A 15,250-nucleotide genomic window follows, 5' to 3' on the forward strand; every position below is an offset into this window, starting at 1 on the left:
CACAAAATCAGGAACAAGTGGCCAGCAAGGAAATTGGAGGAAAGAAATAGAAAATGTTAGAGATCATGAGACTGCCTGTGTTTTGTTTTAGCCAGGCGATCCCAGAGCCTCACAGTTCCTACAGGCCTCAGGCAGGGCAAGACATGAATGTTGATGTGTTTGTGGAATTGTCTATGCTGGACAAAAACCCATCTGCAGGTTGGTGCTAATGATAGTGGGCAAAAAGGAGAGAAAACTGAATAATTCAGATTGCAGCTTTGGGAAAGGGTTTTTGCTGCTATTTTAAGGTCTAAGTGGTTTGGTTCTTGCTGTTGCTATTCATAATGTATTGCATTTGGCTTTTTACAAGTAAGGAGTCTGAAAGCTGAGAGCAGAAGCGAATTTCACTCAAAAATCTTATCCCCAAACGTCAGCCTTTTCTGTGCTGTTTATAGCTAACTGATTTGGAGACCAGCTCAGATTTTGGAGAAGGAAAGGCACCATCAGAGCTTCCAGATCTCAGAAGTAACAACAGGCATCCATAAGGACCCCAGGACATTCCTTGGAGAGTCCAGCATTCCCACAGGAGACCGTCCTGATGTTGTCAAGGGGAAACTTTTCTTAAGGAAGCAGGAATCAAACGTTTTCAGCCTCCCTTCTCCATCAGAGAGGAACAAGAAATAAATGATGTGGAGCAGGGAGAGCAGACAAGCCAGGCTGCATGAGACCTCAGTGTGTTGTCTTTGAAGGCTCCTGAATATTAACCTGGGGTTTCATTGTGTCGTAACAACAAGGAAAGAGGGAAATTGCTCAAACATGAAAAGCGGAGGGTTAGGTGAGGGAGCAAGAAGACCCTGGGAAACATCCACGGAGGGTCTCCTGGTGGTGAAGATGGTTATTTTTGCCTTTGCTGCAGTGACTCCAGCTGTACTTTCAGGTGTACTTTGTACTTTCATGACCCCCTAACCCTAAAGGCAGGACATTGGCCTCCCTCCTGCCCCGTAACCCGGCCAGCGTGAAGGGGCTCTGGGCAGGCGCCTCCCCAGGCCTCCCCAGGCCCTCGCGCTCCAGAGGCTCCTCCTGACCTTGCTGGGAGGCTCCTGAGACCTGCGAATATCCTCCCGGCAATGACAGGGGGACAAAAAGGAGTTGCTTTCGGCATGACCTGGTTGCTTTCTAAATGACTGCTCAATCCCACCGGGATTTTGCAGTGCTATTAATGGTGTCAGGGCAAGCTGGAGCCCCAGGTGAGGCTCTTTTTATGGTTTGTGAACCAAAGAGGTGGGAGGCGAGTGCTAGATCAACAGGACTCGATCTCCTACCGTCATTCCAAAAAGCCGAACTAGTCCAAAAAGAGGGACTGAAGCTGGATGAGACACAGAGAGAGGCTGCCACGACGGTGGGAGCCGTATAGACCCCCTCGTGGGACAAGAGGGCCTGAAACAGGGTGGTTTAGCCAGTGCTTAGGCTGGAGGACAGGGCTGCAGCCTTGGCCTAGGTCAGGAACATAACAGGGCCGCTCGCGGCTGCGGGATTAGGGTGAAGCGGGAGGCCGCTGGCTGCAGGCGCCGAGGGGAGAGCAGCGACCGCACGGCGTGGGCAGGAGCGGGTGAGAGCTCCGGATCCCACCACGCCGGCAGGGTCTGCGCAGAACCTCACTCATTAGAGTCAATAGAGTCCAGAAGGACCAAAGTTATGATGGATGGGACATTATTCCCAGGCTGTTCCTGGATCTGGGAGGCTGCCCAGCGCCCCTTACCCAACCACTCACTTTCCCCTTAGCCACCTCTCGCCTCAGTTTCTCCATGTTTCAGACTAGATGGGCAACAACTCCCAGCGGGAACCCGTTAAGGGACAAACATCGCAGCCTGTTTCCCTGTCGCCAAACAGCACTTCCAAGGACAGTTCGTTTGAAATGTCATGTTCAAACACAGTCGCTTGCTTGTATTCTCCTCAGAGCTACCAACGGCTGCACATCTTCAAAGAGAATAATGATTAGCCCAAAGCAGCACCAGGCTGTGAGAAAACGGATAATGGAACAATTATTGAAAGCAGCCGAGACTAAAAGTAGCATTTAATGGGATCCGGCATCTTCTGTTCCAGCTGACCTGAATGCTGCTCCTTCTGCCGAGCAAAGAGAGTGAAAACCTCCGAGATTCGTAAGTTGGAGTATTTAGGTCACACGTGGATTAGAGTGTGATCAGATTGGCTTTAATGTAGCGCTGCTCCAAAGAGATATAGATCATACAGGAAGCGACAGGATCAATGTTTGCGACGGCTTTTAGGGAGGTCCCAGGGAGCCTGGGGGAAGGCTCTCCTGCCAGAGCTGTGCTGCGTAAGCTCTTCTGGAGGCCCGATGGGTTACAGGCGTTATTCAGCCGCGTGTGATCACAGGCTCTGTGGGCACGGGAGACCTTCCCTGTGGTCAGAGTTGCCACCACAGAACACCTGCGCATCCCACGCTCATCCCGCTTGGATGGAGTCATCCAGCTGAGAGGGGAGCTCACGGTGCAGCGGGGGCTTCAAGCCTCTCTCCTGCCACAGACACTACCCTCTTCTACTCTTTGCCATGAAGGCAGTAGAGACCTAACAAACTCATTTCATTTACGAGTGCACACACCCTGTTCTTGACGAGCTCTGGTCGCAGACCCATTAGATCTGGTATCTTCTGTCCCTGCCAGCTTGATATCTTCTAACGGTGCTGCGAGGTCCAAGCTGCAGCCAGCCCTGGGGCTAAGGCTGGTAACTGAGCCCAGGAGCCTTGTTGGGACCATCTGCAAGGCCAGGACCTGGGAGCAAACCACAGCCTGGCTGGATCTGTCCGTGTTAGCTGAGCAGCTGCTTTTTCACTGTATCAGCATGAGGGGTGATTAGTGTTGGCAGGAGGCCATAGCAGAGTATCCATGTTCTGCTGGGTCAGTTTTTGGCCAGGTTCCCCCCTCCTCCTCATGGACAAAACACAAATGACATCATTGACACTTCTCCGCCATCAGAACTTCATCATTTTTGTGGAACAAGGGAGCCTGGAGACCCTTCTGGGTGCCCTGAGGGGATGTGTCTTGCATGGCCACCAGTGGAGGGGACCTGGTTCAGCTTGAGTGCCTCGTTGCTGGCCCCCTCAGAGAGCCATCCAGGGGCTGGGGATGGCTGGGGTCCAGCTGCCTGCCTTGTTCTCCAGCAGACCCCAGAGCACCTGGGCCACGGCTGCTCCTCATCCTGCAGGCATTGTGCAGCGCCAAGGCCTGTCACCAGCACTACCCAGCTGTCACCACTAGGAACAGTTATGAGAAAACACAGACTCTTAAAACAGTGAGATGATAGTGCTGGAAAGATAGCAGAGAAGTGGGAGAGCATTGCTGGCATGGGTGGGACTATCTTTGCAAGCTTGTGCTGGAAGAATTTGCCCACAGGCAGTTATGCTGGTGTCTGGTTTTTGGCATCGTGCTAGACCCCACATCATTCCTTAAACACCTGTGGTGTCACATCTTCCCAGCCTGCTTCATGGGATGTCCTTGCCTTCAAAAGAAGACCCATAATCTTCCTGGCTTGCTGTCCCAAGAAGCTCACCCACAGCTACAAGCTCCGGGCAAGAGGAAGATAGAGAAAAGCTTCCAAGACTTAACAAGCCGTGATCTCCCCAACCACAGCCCGATCTGAGTGCACAAATCCCACGGAGCTCCTGCCTCCTCCTTGGCCAACTCCACCTCGCCGCAGGTGAGGGACAGAAGGTGCCCTCAGCTGTGATTCCCTGCCTAAACCAATCACAGCAGCACTGAAGCTACAGGGCAGAGCCCAGGTCTGAGTCCTCGTGACAGTCCTGAAGTACTAGATATTTTCCCATAGCTGATCCTGTTGGGGCTGGGACCTGCAGGCAGCCAGACAGGGCATTGCAGCAGCGCCGTGGAGCCCGTCCAGGTCTTAGCTGTGGGTATCGGCTTGCGCAAAAGGTTCCTGGTCTGTCTCCCTGGATCCCTCCCGGTGTGTCAGGAAACGTTACCCAACCCCACGATTACGCCTGGTGGCACGAAGCCACAGCCAGCTTCCAAAAGGCCCCAAGCTTGCAATTAGCTGCACCTCCACGAGGAGATTGCTCAGCTCAACGTATCTCAAATCTTCCACGCTGATAGATTGTGATTTGACAGGAGATCCACAGTTGGCAGCCCGAGAGTGTCTCTTTGCTTCCTGTAACTTCCCAAGTGTTTCCAGATAATGACAGCGCTCACAAAGGTCTGCGGTTCTTCTAATTGCCCGGAGAAATCATCTCTCTGGCTGACGCTGATGTCTTGCTACCCCAGGGTGAGGAGGCAGCATCTGCGTCTCAACACACAGCTCTTGCACAACTGTCCGGGGCGGGAAGAGCTGTTCACTGCTGGATGCAATCAAAAGAGGAATTTTAGGTCAGCAGAACATTGTTGGCAGCTCTGGGTTAGGGCCAGGTTGCTATGGGGATACCTGCACCTTTTGGTTTTTGATAGCGCAAGGACTTGGCGTGCTCTTTCACCTGATTTCCCCCAGAAATTATGTTTCTGGGAGCCTTCCTCAGCCCCGCTCCCGCCTCTGGTCCCGGTGGCAAACCCCAACCACATCTAACAGGAGGGTGGAGGGCTGCGAAGCGCGCAGCGCCCGCAACAAGCCCGTGCAATGCCCGGCCCGAGTGCCTCGTGCACCTCCTGCAGGTATTTGTTTGGCTGCCCTCGGCATCAGGTCCACCTGGCAGCTGAAAGGGCCGTCACTCGCGTCACCCGGGACTGCCCCGGCGCCCCCCGCCACCGCACACAGGGCTGAACCTTGCTCCAGCAGGACTGGAGAGCCCAACAAGGGAGCCGGGCTGACGGGTGCCTGCAATGCCTGGTGGTCTTCATTGCTCCTTCCTGCCCCGGTGTCCCGTAGTGCGCACCACGGGCCAGGCGAAATGCAGTTAGCACCAAATGGCCTCCTCGCCGTGTCCCGGGAGTCCCTGTAAACCTGCGCCCAAGCCCAAGGCATCCGTGGAGACACCGGGAGATTTCAGGCCTGAACGCAGGCTTGGACCTGGGCTTAGCAGGGCAACACTGAAATTCACATCATTAAATGAGGGCAAGACCCCAACCCTGTCTCCGTGTGGGGATGGAGGAGGGCTGGAAGGAGATTGCTGCTCCCCAGGCTGGGAGAATCCTGCTGGATGGGTCTGCTGTAGTCAGGGATGTCACCCACCTTGCAGCCAGGGGGTGGAAAGATCTGGAAGTGCACAGAAGAGTTGGTGCACCTGGACCAGGACCTGGGGCAGCAGCAAATCCAGCCACTGTCCTTTGGCATCTGCCTTCCATTGTACACGTGTCAGGAGAAGAAGGAGGCAGGACTGGGAGAATGGGAGCTCCGGGCAGAGCGGACGAATCGCGGGGCAGAAATAGGAAAATTCGTCACCAGAACTAACCAGCGCCAAAAATAATCAGTGACTAATTTTATGGCTTGATGATTGCCTTTTAACTGCGAGCTATTACAGACAGCGCGAAAGAGGATTACGCCCCGGCAGGAGGATAACGGAGCGTTGCCATAGAAGCGAGGGGAGGCTGCAGCGCGGCTCCGTCCACGCGGAGCTGCGATCCCGGGCTCTGGGACTGCCGACCACCGCGGGGACAGCCAAGGCGCTGTGGCGAGAAGGGTGCTCGTGTGGATCCAAGCTGACGGCCTGGGAAGGCGGAGGAGATGGATTTGCATGGATAAGCCAAAGCTGGAGAGCGGATATTTAGCATGAGCGCTGGGCAGAGCCCATGGTGCCCTGCTCTGGCGCGTTGATTCGTTACCCTCCCGTCCTGCTCCACCAGTCGCTTTCTCCCTGAGTATTTTCATAGCTGGATCCCATTTCCATGGATTTGCATAGACAAGCCAAAGTCAGAGAGCAGCTATTTAGCATGAATGCCGAGCGGAGGCCGTGGGCGGCCAGGCCCTGGTCTGGCGCGTTGATTGATTACCCTCCAGTGCTGCTCCACCAGCCACTTTCTCCCTGCGTATTTGCATAACTGGATCCCATTTCCAAGGCTTTAACTCCCCTTCTCCAAGCAAAAATGGTCCCAGAGACACCTATCATCTCAGGGCAGGGGACAAGCAGGGAACAAGGAGAGTTTCAAGGAATTAGAGCAGCACTGGCCCCTAGGAATCGCCTTCCTCCATCTGCCTGGGTTAAATTGTTCGGTGGTGACAGAAGCTTTCGCATTTGGCCAGGGAGCGTTTGGAGATAAACGTGTGGAGGCAAACATGTTCCCGGTCCCTCCTCGCCGCAGGAAATGGGTGTTGAAAGATCCCGTGGCGGGGATGGAAGAGCAGCTCCCATGTCCCGTGTCCCCGCTCCAGGACAACGAGCTGTGTGGGTCCCCTGAGCCTGCAAATTTGGATCCCTCAATCCCCCTTTTTTTTGTCCCCTGGGAGGACAAGCTGCTCTACAGGAGACAGAGGCAAGATTACCATTCTGCAAGCAGCTCCTGAGTCATGGATAAGCAGGGACAGAGGGATTTTGAGTTGGCCCACATGTGCTTTTCTGCTTCCACCGCATCCCTGTAAAGCAAACATTCCTCTCCTGACCTTCCCGAGGCAGGAATAAAACTGAGAAAAAAAACTACCCTTGGCATGTGAGCCTGCAGGCCTGGCGCAGCGGCAAGGTCTTTGTTTATAGCTGCGTCTCTTCCTCCATCTGGGTTGAGCTTCTGCAACGCGTTATTTATACCGCAGCAAGGGCTCGCTGCGTGCTTCGTCCTGCCTCTGCCAAAGAGGGGAAATCCCTGCCCTGGAAAGCAGACACCTGCCCGGGAGTTTGCTTGCTACGTGCTCCTCGGGCAGGACCACGCGGGGGGTTTGCCCTGTGAAAGATGCTCCGGTTCCTGCAGAGCCGATGGGACATCCGGATCCCCTTGCTGCATGGTGCCTCCCTGAGGCGTGGGCGGCAGGGAAGAGCCGGGATGCTCAGCGAGGAGAGACATGGCATGTCCTGGAAGGGCAGCAGTGCGTTTGCAGCCCTGTTTTGGGAATCTGGGGCTTGACTTGGTCTCTGTGGGCCAAGCCCCACCGGTGCAGCCTTGTCGAGGGGGCAAACATCTCCTCCCTGTCCCTTCTCGCTGCGGCCCTGGGAGCCGGGTGAAAAATCCTGGGAAACCTCCAACCCTGAGCATGGGCCAGGCCATGCCCATACATCACCACGACATCAGAAAAACAGAGCCTGGAGTGATGTTAAGGGGAAAAAAATGTGCTGGAAGTTGTTTTGAAGGCTGATAATGGGAAACAGAGGGTGCCATGTACAACAGTCTGCAGAGACCGGCGCGTCAGGGAGCGACGCTGGGGCCGGGTTTGTCCATCGGGTGCCCTGAGCGGAGGGAGTCGGGAAGGCCGGAGCAAAGCGGGAGCTCCCCTGGCAAAGCGGCACCCACTTTTCCTCTGCCTTTAAATATTGCTGTCAACTTGTCTCTGAGCCCCGCTAAAGGCAAAGGCCCGCTCCGGAAAAGCGAGACGTGCCCGGTTAAGGCGCGGGCGGCGGGGCGGCCTGCGCAGCGCGGCGCCCGCCATTGGGTGCTATTTTGCTCGGCCGCAGGCGGCAGCTGTCGCTGTTCGTCCCCGGCCGCGCGGCTGAGGCGGCGGAGGCGAGGCGGCCGCGCGGAGCCCTAGGTAGGACCTTGCCGGCCTTTTAACCCTTCGCGCTGGCCGCAGCCCCGCGGGCAGCTGGCACTGTCACCTGCCCCGGGCTGGCGCTCACGGGGCCGGCAGCGAAGGGGGGATATTCGGGGTGGTTTGGGATGGCAGTCCTTGGGGACTGCGGGGTGGCGGCAGCCCTGCGGTCGGGATGGGTCGTGTGGCGCTCGGAAGGGGCCGGTGGGCGGCATGGCCGGCGTGTGGAGAGGTTGTCTCCATCCTTTGGGAGGCTCCAGTGGGAGCCGGGGGCCGAGGCCGGCCCTCCGGGATGAGCCATCCCTGCCACCTGGCCGGGGCAGCTGCCGTGGGGTGGGAACCTCCCATCCGCGCTGCAGAGGAGCCTCCGAGGGCAGGAGGGTGTTCGGCAGCGGGGCAGGATCAGTCCCATCCACCCCCCGAACACAGATCCCATCCGAATCCCGCCTGGACATGGAGCTGGGCGGCACAGCGGGAGCCGGGGGTGGTTGAGGATGGAGCATGAAAGCGCACGGGGTGTTTTCAACCACGTGCGGAGGTGCCAACCTGGAGGCTGCGTGTGGGAATGGGGCCAGGAACACAGAACCCTACGTGCCCTGGGAGTCACCACAAGCAGCCCTGGGACCCCCTCTTGCCTGCGACTCCCCGTGATCCCGGCTAAGGGCCGCAGGACGCAGCATCCGCCCGCGTGTCCCGCTCCCTCCTCACCGCATCTGCTTTATGCCCTCGGTTTAGCCCCTCGAGGTGACAGGGCAGCAGGTCCCCAAGAGGTACTGGCCACAGACTTGGGACATCCTGAGGCCACCAAAGAGCTGCCTGGGCAGACGGGGAGTGCTCGGAGGCGGCCGAGGAAGGACGTGAGAACAGGAACTGTGGCCTCGCCGGCTGGCAGGGTCCTGCCGCCAGGGCCTCGGAAAGGCTCCCAGGGGCTTTCGGGAGAGGATGGGCAACTAGCCGACAAGTATCAGGCAACCTCACAAGGCAATGGGGAATGTGGCAAGCGGCAGCGTCTTTGCTTTCAAGGTGACAAAGAGCAGCAGGGGCTCGTTCCTCTCCTGGGTTTTGCAGTGTCGACCCTCGGGTTAGAAAAATGCTTGAAGGAGGAATTTAATTCCTCCTATTTGAAAGGCAGGAGGAGCGATGTTTGTATTTACCTTCCAACATGGGCCATGATGTGTCTTCAGGTTTGGGGAAGGTCTATGTGGCTCAAAAACAAGTTGAGCGCTTGGGAGAAAACCTCTTTAGCCAACGATTCTTCGTCTCTGTGCTCTAGACAGGGGCCAGGAACCCTCCCAGCAAAAATCTCCGAGTTTTCCTGGCAGGTCCAAGGCTTCCCAAAAGAGAAAAGACCAGACTTGCCATCCCTGGTATTGCTGAAACACAACCAAAGACATGTTTGGTATCCGTGTTGAAAGCAAAGATCTTTTAGGCTACTGTTCCTCTGCCAAAAGGTTTCCTTTTATTTGTGTACTTTGCTCCAGGATCATGTTTTAGATTTCATCTCGGGCCCTGATTTTTTTTTTTTTCTCAGCGTTCCTTGTTCCACCAGGGAAAAACAAACAGATTCTGGATCAAATGGGGCAGAAATTCCTTCTTCTGCTGAGTGCTTGCGTGGATGGAATGTTCAGATCCCAATGGAGTGAGTGCTGAAGTCAGAGGGGCTGAAAGCCAAGTCCTCTTTGCGTTGGGATCAGTTTAGGATTTTCTTTAATGCTGTAGTTCATGCTAAAGGAACAGATGCAAAAGTGACCGACTGCAACAGCTATAAGTCAAGAGAAGCCCAGGAGGCTCCTGAATCCATTGAATCCCATCACTGTGGTGAGGCACTGGAGAGTTCTGGTTCCTCCTCAGGGTACCTTTCTTTTCCAGCTAGGATCTGGAAAGAGCCATGGAAGTGCAGGGTTTGGAGGCAAAGCAGCTCCCAGTGCCAGGAGCAAGATGGGTGGGCTTGGACACATCCTTGCTGCTGTCCCTGCCATCCACACGTCGTGTGGGTGCACATGGGACACTCAAGGTCCTCTTCGGTGGCTCACGGCCTTCTTGAAGATCTGAGCAGCAGCCAGGGCTCTGTCTTGCTGTCTAAGCTACAGCTTGAGCTGCATCTGCCCTCCCACCCCCAAACAGTGTATTTCCAGCAGGTTTTCAGTGTGTCCTGGTGTATCCCGGCTGTGTTTGGCAGGAATGTCACCGTCCCCACTCTGCTTTAGCTCACCCAGGAAGGTGACGTTTGGGGGGGGTGCAACCAGTGCTGCTCTTAGAGCGGAGTCTTCCGAGCCGGTGCCATGATGCTGCAGGCGACGGGCTGCCGCCCAGCTGGCCCGTGGCTTTTGCCGTCCCTGGGACGCTCATGGCACGTGCAGCAGCCGCGAGGCCAGGCACCGCCGTGCCCCAGGGCCACGCACTGACGGATCGGGAACGCCGCTGTGCCCTCCGGCGTGGCCGGTGGCAGCGAGGGGACGGTGCAGCCCGAGCGCCCAGCCGTTGCCGGCCCGTGGCTTAGCAGACCGTGTTGTGGTTGTCTTTTACAGATGCCGGCGCGCCAGGGAGCAGCGACGGGGCGAGCAGCAGCTCCCATGTAAGTGCTCCGGGAGCGGCATTGCCAGCGGCGCTGCCCGGGAGGCTGCAGCGGGGACAGGGGTGGCAGGGCAGGGGCTGGGGTTTCTCAGGCCCCTCTTGGACGTGGACCCGCTCACTCCATCCATGGACTGCACTGCTTGGGATGGAGGCAATGGAGGCACCAGTGCTTGAGATTTCTCACCTGATGGACCAGGAGAGGGTGCTGGTGGCAGCAGGTCGTGTCCTGCCCTGGCACCGGCTGCTCTGGCTGTGGTCTGTGTAGCTGACCCCTGTTAGGGGAGCAAATCTGGGGCTCATCCCCCACTGACATTTAGCCAGGAGCAGGGTGTGCCCACGGAATTGCCCCACATCCCTCCCGCCGGAGCCAAAGGGCTCCCGTTCAGCTGTCGCTGTCACTGAGCCGCGCTGGCCACCAGCGCTCGCTCAGGGCACCAGTCCAGCACCTCTGACGCACAGGGCGGCTGCCGGAGGGAGGGCTGCACTGAACAGGACCCAGGGGCTCGCGCCCAGCGGGATCCAGGGGCTCGCACCCAGCAGGGCCCAGGGGATTGCACACAGCAGGATCCAGGGGATTGCACCCAATGGGGCTCAGGGAATTGCACACAGCGGGATCCAGGGGATTGCACACAGCAGGGCCCATGGGATTGCACACAGCAGGGCCCATGGGATTGCACACAGCAGGATCCAGGGGATTGCATCCAGCAGGACCCAGGGGATTGCACCCAATGGGGCTCAGGGGATTGCACACAGCGGGATCCAGGGGATTGCACCCAGCGGGACCCAGGGGATTGCACCCAGCAGGATCCAGGGGATTGCACACAGTGGGGTCCAGGGGATTGCACCCAACGGGGCTCAGGGGATTGCACCCAGTGGGACGCGGGGCCTGCGCCCAGCGCTGCCTCCAGTGCTGCCTCCTTGGGGTGCAGCCGCGCATGCGCGCGTGCCTGCGCACTGGCAGGGTCGCACCCCAGCGCCTTCCCTGCAGCAGGGAGCCAGCTAGTGGCTGAATCGATCCTAGCAAATAACAATAATAAAAAAGCTGCCTGTGTTTCCTTTACCAAGCATGTTAAGATGAAGCAAATGCGTGCGCCAGGGTTTTGGATGCTCCAAAGACTGCATTAGCAGCACTCAGGGTCCGGCAGTAGCGTTTGCTCAGCCCTTTTAGACCTCAGAGAGTCTGAGCACGAATCTGCAGGGCCCTGAGCCCGCTGCTCTGAGCACCCTCTGCCTTGGGAGCAGGCGCCCGCGCGCAGTCATGGCCCTGCTTCCCGCCCAGCCACGCTGCTGGCGTCCCCGGTGCTGCTGCCGTGTGATGCTCTGACACCCGCTGCTCCCCGCACAGGGCCTAGAGGAGGAGAGGTCCCGACTTGGCATCTCCGGGGAGGCTCGAGGCGAGCGGGCGTTGAGCATGCCGGAGCCGGCGGAGGGGAAGAAGTGTGCGGAGAAGGTGGGAGCGAAAGGCGGCGCCGCCGGGCCCCAAGGTAGGTGTGTGGAAATCTCCACGTGTGGGTGTTTGAGCTGCCCTCAAACATCTGCCTGGCCCACGGCAGGGACAGACCCCCCCACCAACCCTGCCTCGCCGGGCAGCCCAGAAAGCACCCCTGGATGCGGAGCCGTGATGGGAGAAACGCTTCTCTCTGCAGTCCCCATGAGCTCAGCGCCACTGAGAGGCCGTGGTCCCCCCGAAGTGAGGATGGGACTTGCTGCTGGTTCCGTGGTGGGACAGAACTGGAACAAGGGCAGATTGACCCTGTTGGAGCCCTGGGATCACAGCCTGAGCAGCTCTGCTGGCCCCCACTCCCCCAAGCTGCCTTCCTCCCTCCTCTCTGCAGTGCAAACCCGCTGCTCCTGCCCTCCCCGTAACGCTCCTTCCTTTGTCCCACCAGTCCCCAAGAGTCTCCCCGTCAAGAGCGAAGTGGAGCCCGAAAGCCTGGACCCCGCAGAGGAGCCGCTCATCTGGGAAGGGCTGACCCTCAACAAATGCATCCTCGTGGCCTCCTTCGTCGCCCTGCTCAGCGTCAGCTTCCAGGTGCTCCAAGGTGAGCGGGGCCGGCAGGGCGAGGAGCCGGCCAGGTCCAGTCCTGCTCCCCGACACGGCGCCGTTGGGGCTCACAAGGACTTAGGGAGGGCGAATTGGCAGGGCCAGGCAGCGGGTTGTGGGAATGGCTCCTGGGCTGATGGTCCCAGCCTGGTGGCTGCTCCCAGGATGGTCTCTGCAGGGGGGACAGGGAGGGATTTGGTAATCACAAAGTCACTGCAAAAGCCACTGTCAGCCCAACACGCTCTGTGGCGAAGGGCAGCAGCCCCAGCTTCACAGCGGGGCCAGATCCCCTCCAACATCATGTCCCCTCTTCCTCCTCCTCTTGGCTTCTCTCTTGCAGCACCTTGCTCTAGGGAAGGGATTAGCAGTGAGCGACAAGTCCCTCCGCCGCCGCCACCGCCGCTGCCCGTGCACGGTAGGTTCAGGAGCTGGGGTCCAGCTCAGGCCCATCCTGCTCTTCTGGGTCAGGCTTGAGACTGGGCTATGCCCAGGGAAGCCAGTGGCTGAGTGGGGTGGTCCCAGGAGCCCTGTGCTAAACTGGCACCACCGACCAGGGTGGGCTGTTAATCTGGGGCGCGAGGCATCCACGCAGCCTTGGCCTCTGTGTGTGCACAGAGATGGAGGCCCTCGGCCTCCCCAGAGCGTTGACTCACCCTAGTCCTGTCCTAGAGGTCATCGACACCAAGGAGGACGTCCCAAAAGTGGTGGCTGCCCCACCGGTCCAGCCCGAGAGCAGCCTGTTGGAGCACACTGATGGGGACGATGACGGGGACGATGACAGTGATGCTGACGGCAACCTGGTATGGGCTGGTGCGAGGGACAGCGGCTTCTGGGTACTTCCCGTTTGTGGGAACATCTCATCTCCCAAGGGATGGGTGGGAAAGGGGTCCCAGGCGGGTGTCTGCAGGCCTGGCCGGGCAGGGAGGGCAGAGCAGGGCTGCAGGGAGCACGGAGCCAGCGCCCGGCCCGCTCTGCTCCCCTCACAGGCCGAGCCCTGGATCTTCAAGAAATGGTTTGGCCGCTTGGAGCCAGAGGATGAAGAGGAAGAGCCAGAGGATGAAGAGGAAGAGCCCGAAGCTGAACCAGAGGAGCCTCCAGCCAAGGTTGAGGTGAAGAAGAGCCGAGAGAAGCCCAGAAGTCCGGAAAGGAAAGAAGAGAAGCCCAAGGAAAGTCGTGCGGCCCCGACAGAGAGGAGCAGCCGTAAGGAGACACGACCCAAGGACAGAGCCCCCGAGGACAAGGCCGGCAGAGCCCCGCGGGCGCCCAAGGAGCCGGAGCTGCAGCCCTACAAGAAGCGGGGCCGGGTGGGCAAGGAGGGCAGGCGAGAAGGGAGGGAGCGGGAAGAGCATCGGAAGGACGAGGGCAAGAGCCGCCCCGGCAAGGCCGAGCGCGAGGACGGCCGCAAGCGGGACTGGAGGCAGCAGCGAGGAGAGCAGAAGGGCAAGAAGCCCTGGGAGCAGCAGGCACCGGCCCCAGGGAAGGAGGGCACTGCCAGGCCCAGGGACGGCAAGAAACGTGACTGAGAGCCCAGCTGCGGTGCCGGGACAAACGAGGGGCTGAACGACACCTAATCCAGGGGGTCCAAACTCCCCCAGCCAGCCCCCCAGGGCCGAGGTCCTCCCGCGCTCCCGGGAGACACCCGGACTCCATCCGTCTGCCGAGACCCCTGGCCCCAGCCGTGCCCCCACCCCCTGCTTCGAGAGGAGCCAGCAGCTCGTGTGGTCGCAGCATCTGGTGACAACACCGGGGTCCTGTTTCCTACCCGAGTCACGTCACATCTTTATCCCACCTGTCCCGGGGCCGGGCGTCGCAGTCCAACGCTCCAGCACCTCCAAGCAGAGGCACCAGCCAGATAGAGCAGCCTGGCCCGAGCCTCCCTGGGGACTTTGGGCCCCTCTGGATTAGATGCAGAGGGGCAAGCTGAAAAGACTGGGCAAATGAGCTTCTCTTCCCTGGGGCTTCCTGCTAACCCTCCATCCCCACCGTAAACTCCTCTCACCCCTCACTTTTGCTCTGCAAACCAGGCCCGCCACGTGGTACCCGCTGCATCAGGCTGGTGCTGGCAGCAAGGAGCCGCCGGCGCGATACAGGCAAACAGAGGCTGCCAGCAGACTCAGCGCTTGAATTCATGTAATTGTTTTATTTAAAGCAAATGAGAGAGAGAAGTTTATTCCGGGTGAAAGAAGCCAGGCTGCTGCCACCCTCGGATGGACTTCAGGGAAAGGAGCACAAAGACGTGGCCAGGCCCTGGTGCCGCCACAGGATGAAGTGAAGCTGCTGGAAACGAAGCGCTGCTGACCCAGCCCGGCAACCCAGGCTCCGGGGGGACCTGCCTTCACCGAGCAGCTTTTAGGAACAAACCCCAAGTGCGGCATCGCGCAGCGCTGTAGCAACCACAGGAGATGTCAACAGCCCCAACCCGCGGCAGATTGCAGTATTTACTATGTCGATAGAGGTTAAAATAAACTGTTCTCATTTTTAATAATGTATTAAACAGAATGTTTAAAAAAAAAAGAGTTGGTCCTGGCTCTGTCTGTGTGTTGTCCCGAAACTCAGGCCTGGGTGGTGTTGGGAGGGCCCCACGGCTGCGAGGGCACCGGGCGAAGCCAACGGGCCGGTCCCTGCGCGCGGGGGGACATGGGGGAGGGTCTCCTGCTCCTGGGGCAATGCTGGGCCCCGGGCAGGTCCCACCGGTGCTGGGGCAGGGAGGGCAGCGCGGGATCTCCCTGATCAGAGGGAGGATCTTCCCGTTCGTTCCTGTTGCTGCATCCAGCGGGAAGCAGGGAGCCGCGTGCACGGCTGAGCAGGGCAGCTGCGCGCCCAGGGCGCTCGCTTGGCTGGGAAGATGATCTGGGTGCAGCCCCCGAGGGCTCTTTGGGGCTGACATCGGATGCAGAACAGGTGCCCTGGCACTAACGCGGCCCGGGAGGTGACGGACGCTGCCAACAAGGGCAGGGGGGAGCAGCTCGTGTCCTATTTATGGTGCGAGCAGCAGCCACAAAGCTGGGCCGGGCCTTGTCT

General features: G+C 58.9%; 1 protein-coding gene across 1 annotated transcript; it reads left to right on the forward strand.

Moving 5' to 3' along the window:
* The first annotated feature begins 7,824 nt into the window (after window positions 1-7,824).
* On the forward strand, window positions 7,825-13,752 carry JSRP1 (junctional sarcoplasmic reticulum protein 1). Its single transcript, XM_088526825.1, has 9 exons — window positions 7,825-7,843; window positions 9,331-9,429; window positions 10,115-10,186; window positions 11,147-11,205; window positions 11,531-11,669; window positions 12,075-12,227; window positions 12,570-12,644; window positions 12,899-13,029; window positions 13,216-13,752. Exons 1-9 carry the CDS (start codon window positions 7,825-7,827, stop codon window positions 13,750-13,752), a joined length of 1,284 nt encoding a protein of 427 aa, XP_088382951.1.
* The last annotated feature ends 1,498 nt before the right edge of the window (window positions 13,753-15,250 follow it).

Source organism: Tinamus guttatus, unplaced genomic scaffold (assembly GCF_059628265.1).
Source record: "Tinamus guttatus ecotype Peru unplaced genomic scaffold, ASM5962826v1 Tinamus_guttatus_pri_ptg000254l, whole genome shotgun sequence".
Classification (NCBI taxonomy): Eukaryota; Metazoa; Chordata; class Aves; order Tinamiformes; family Tinamidae; genus Tinamus; species Tinamus guttatus.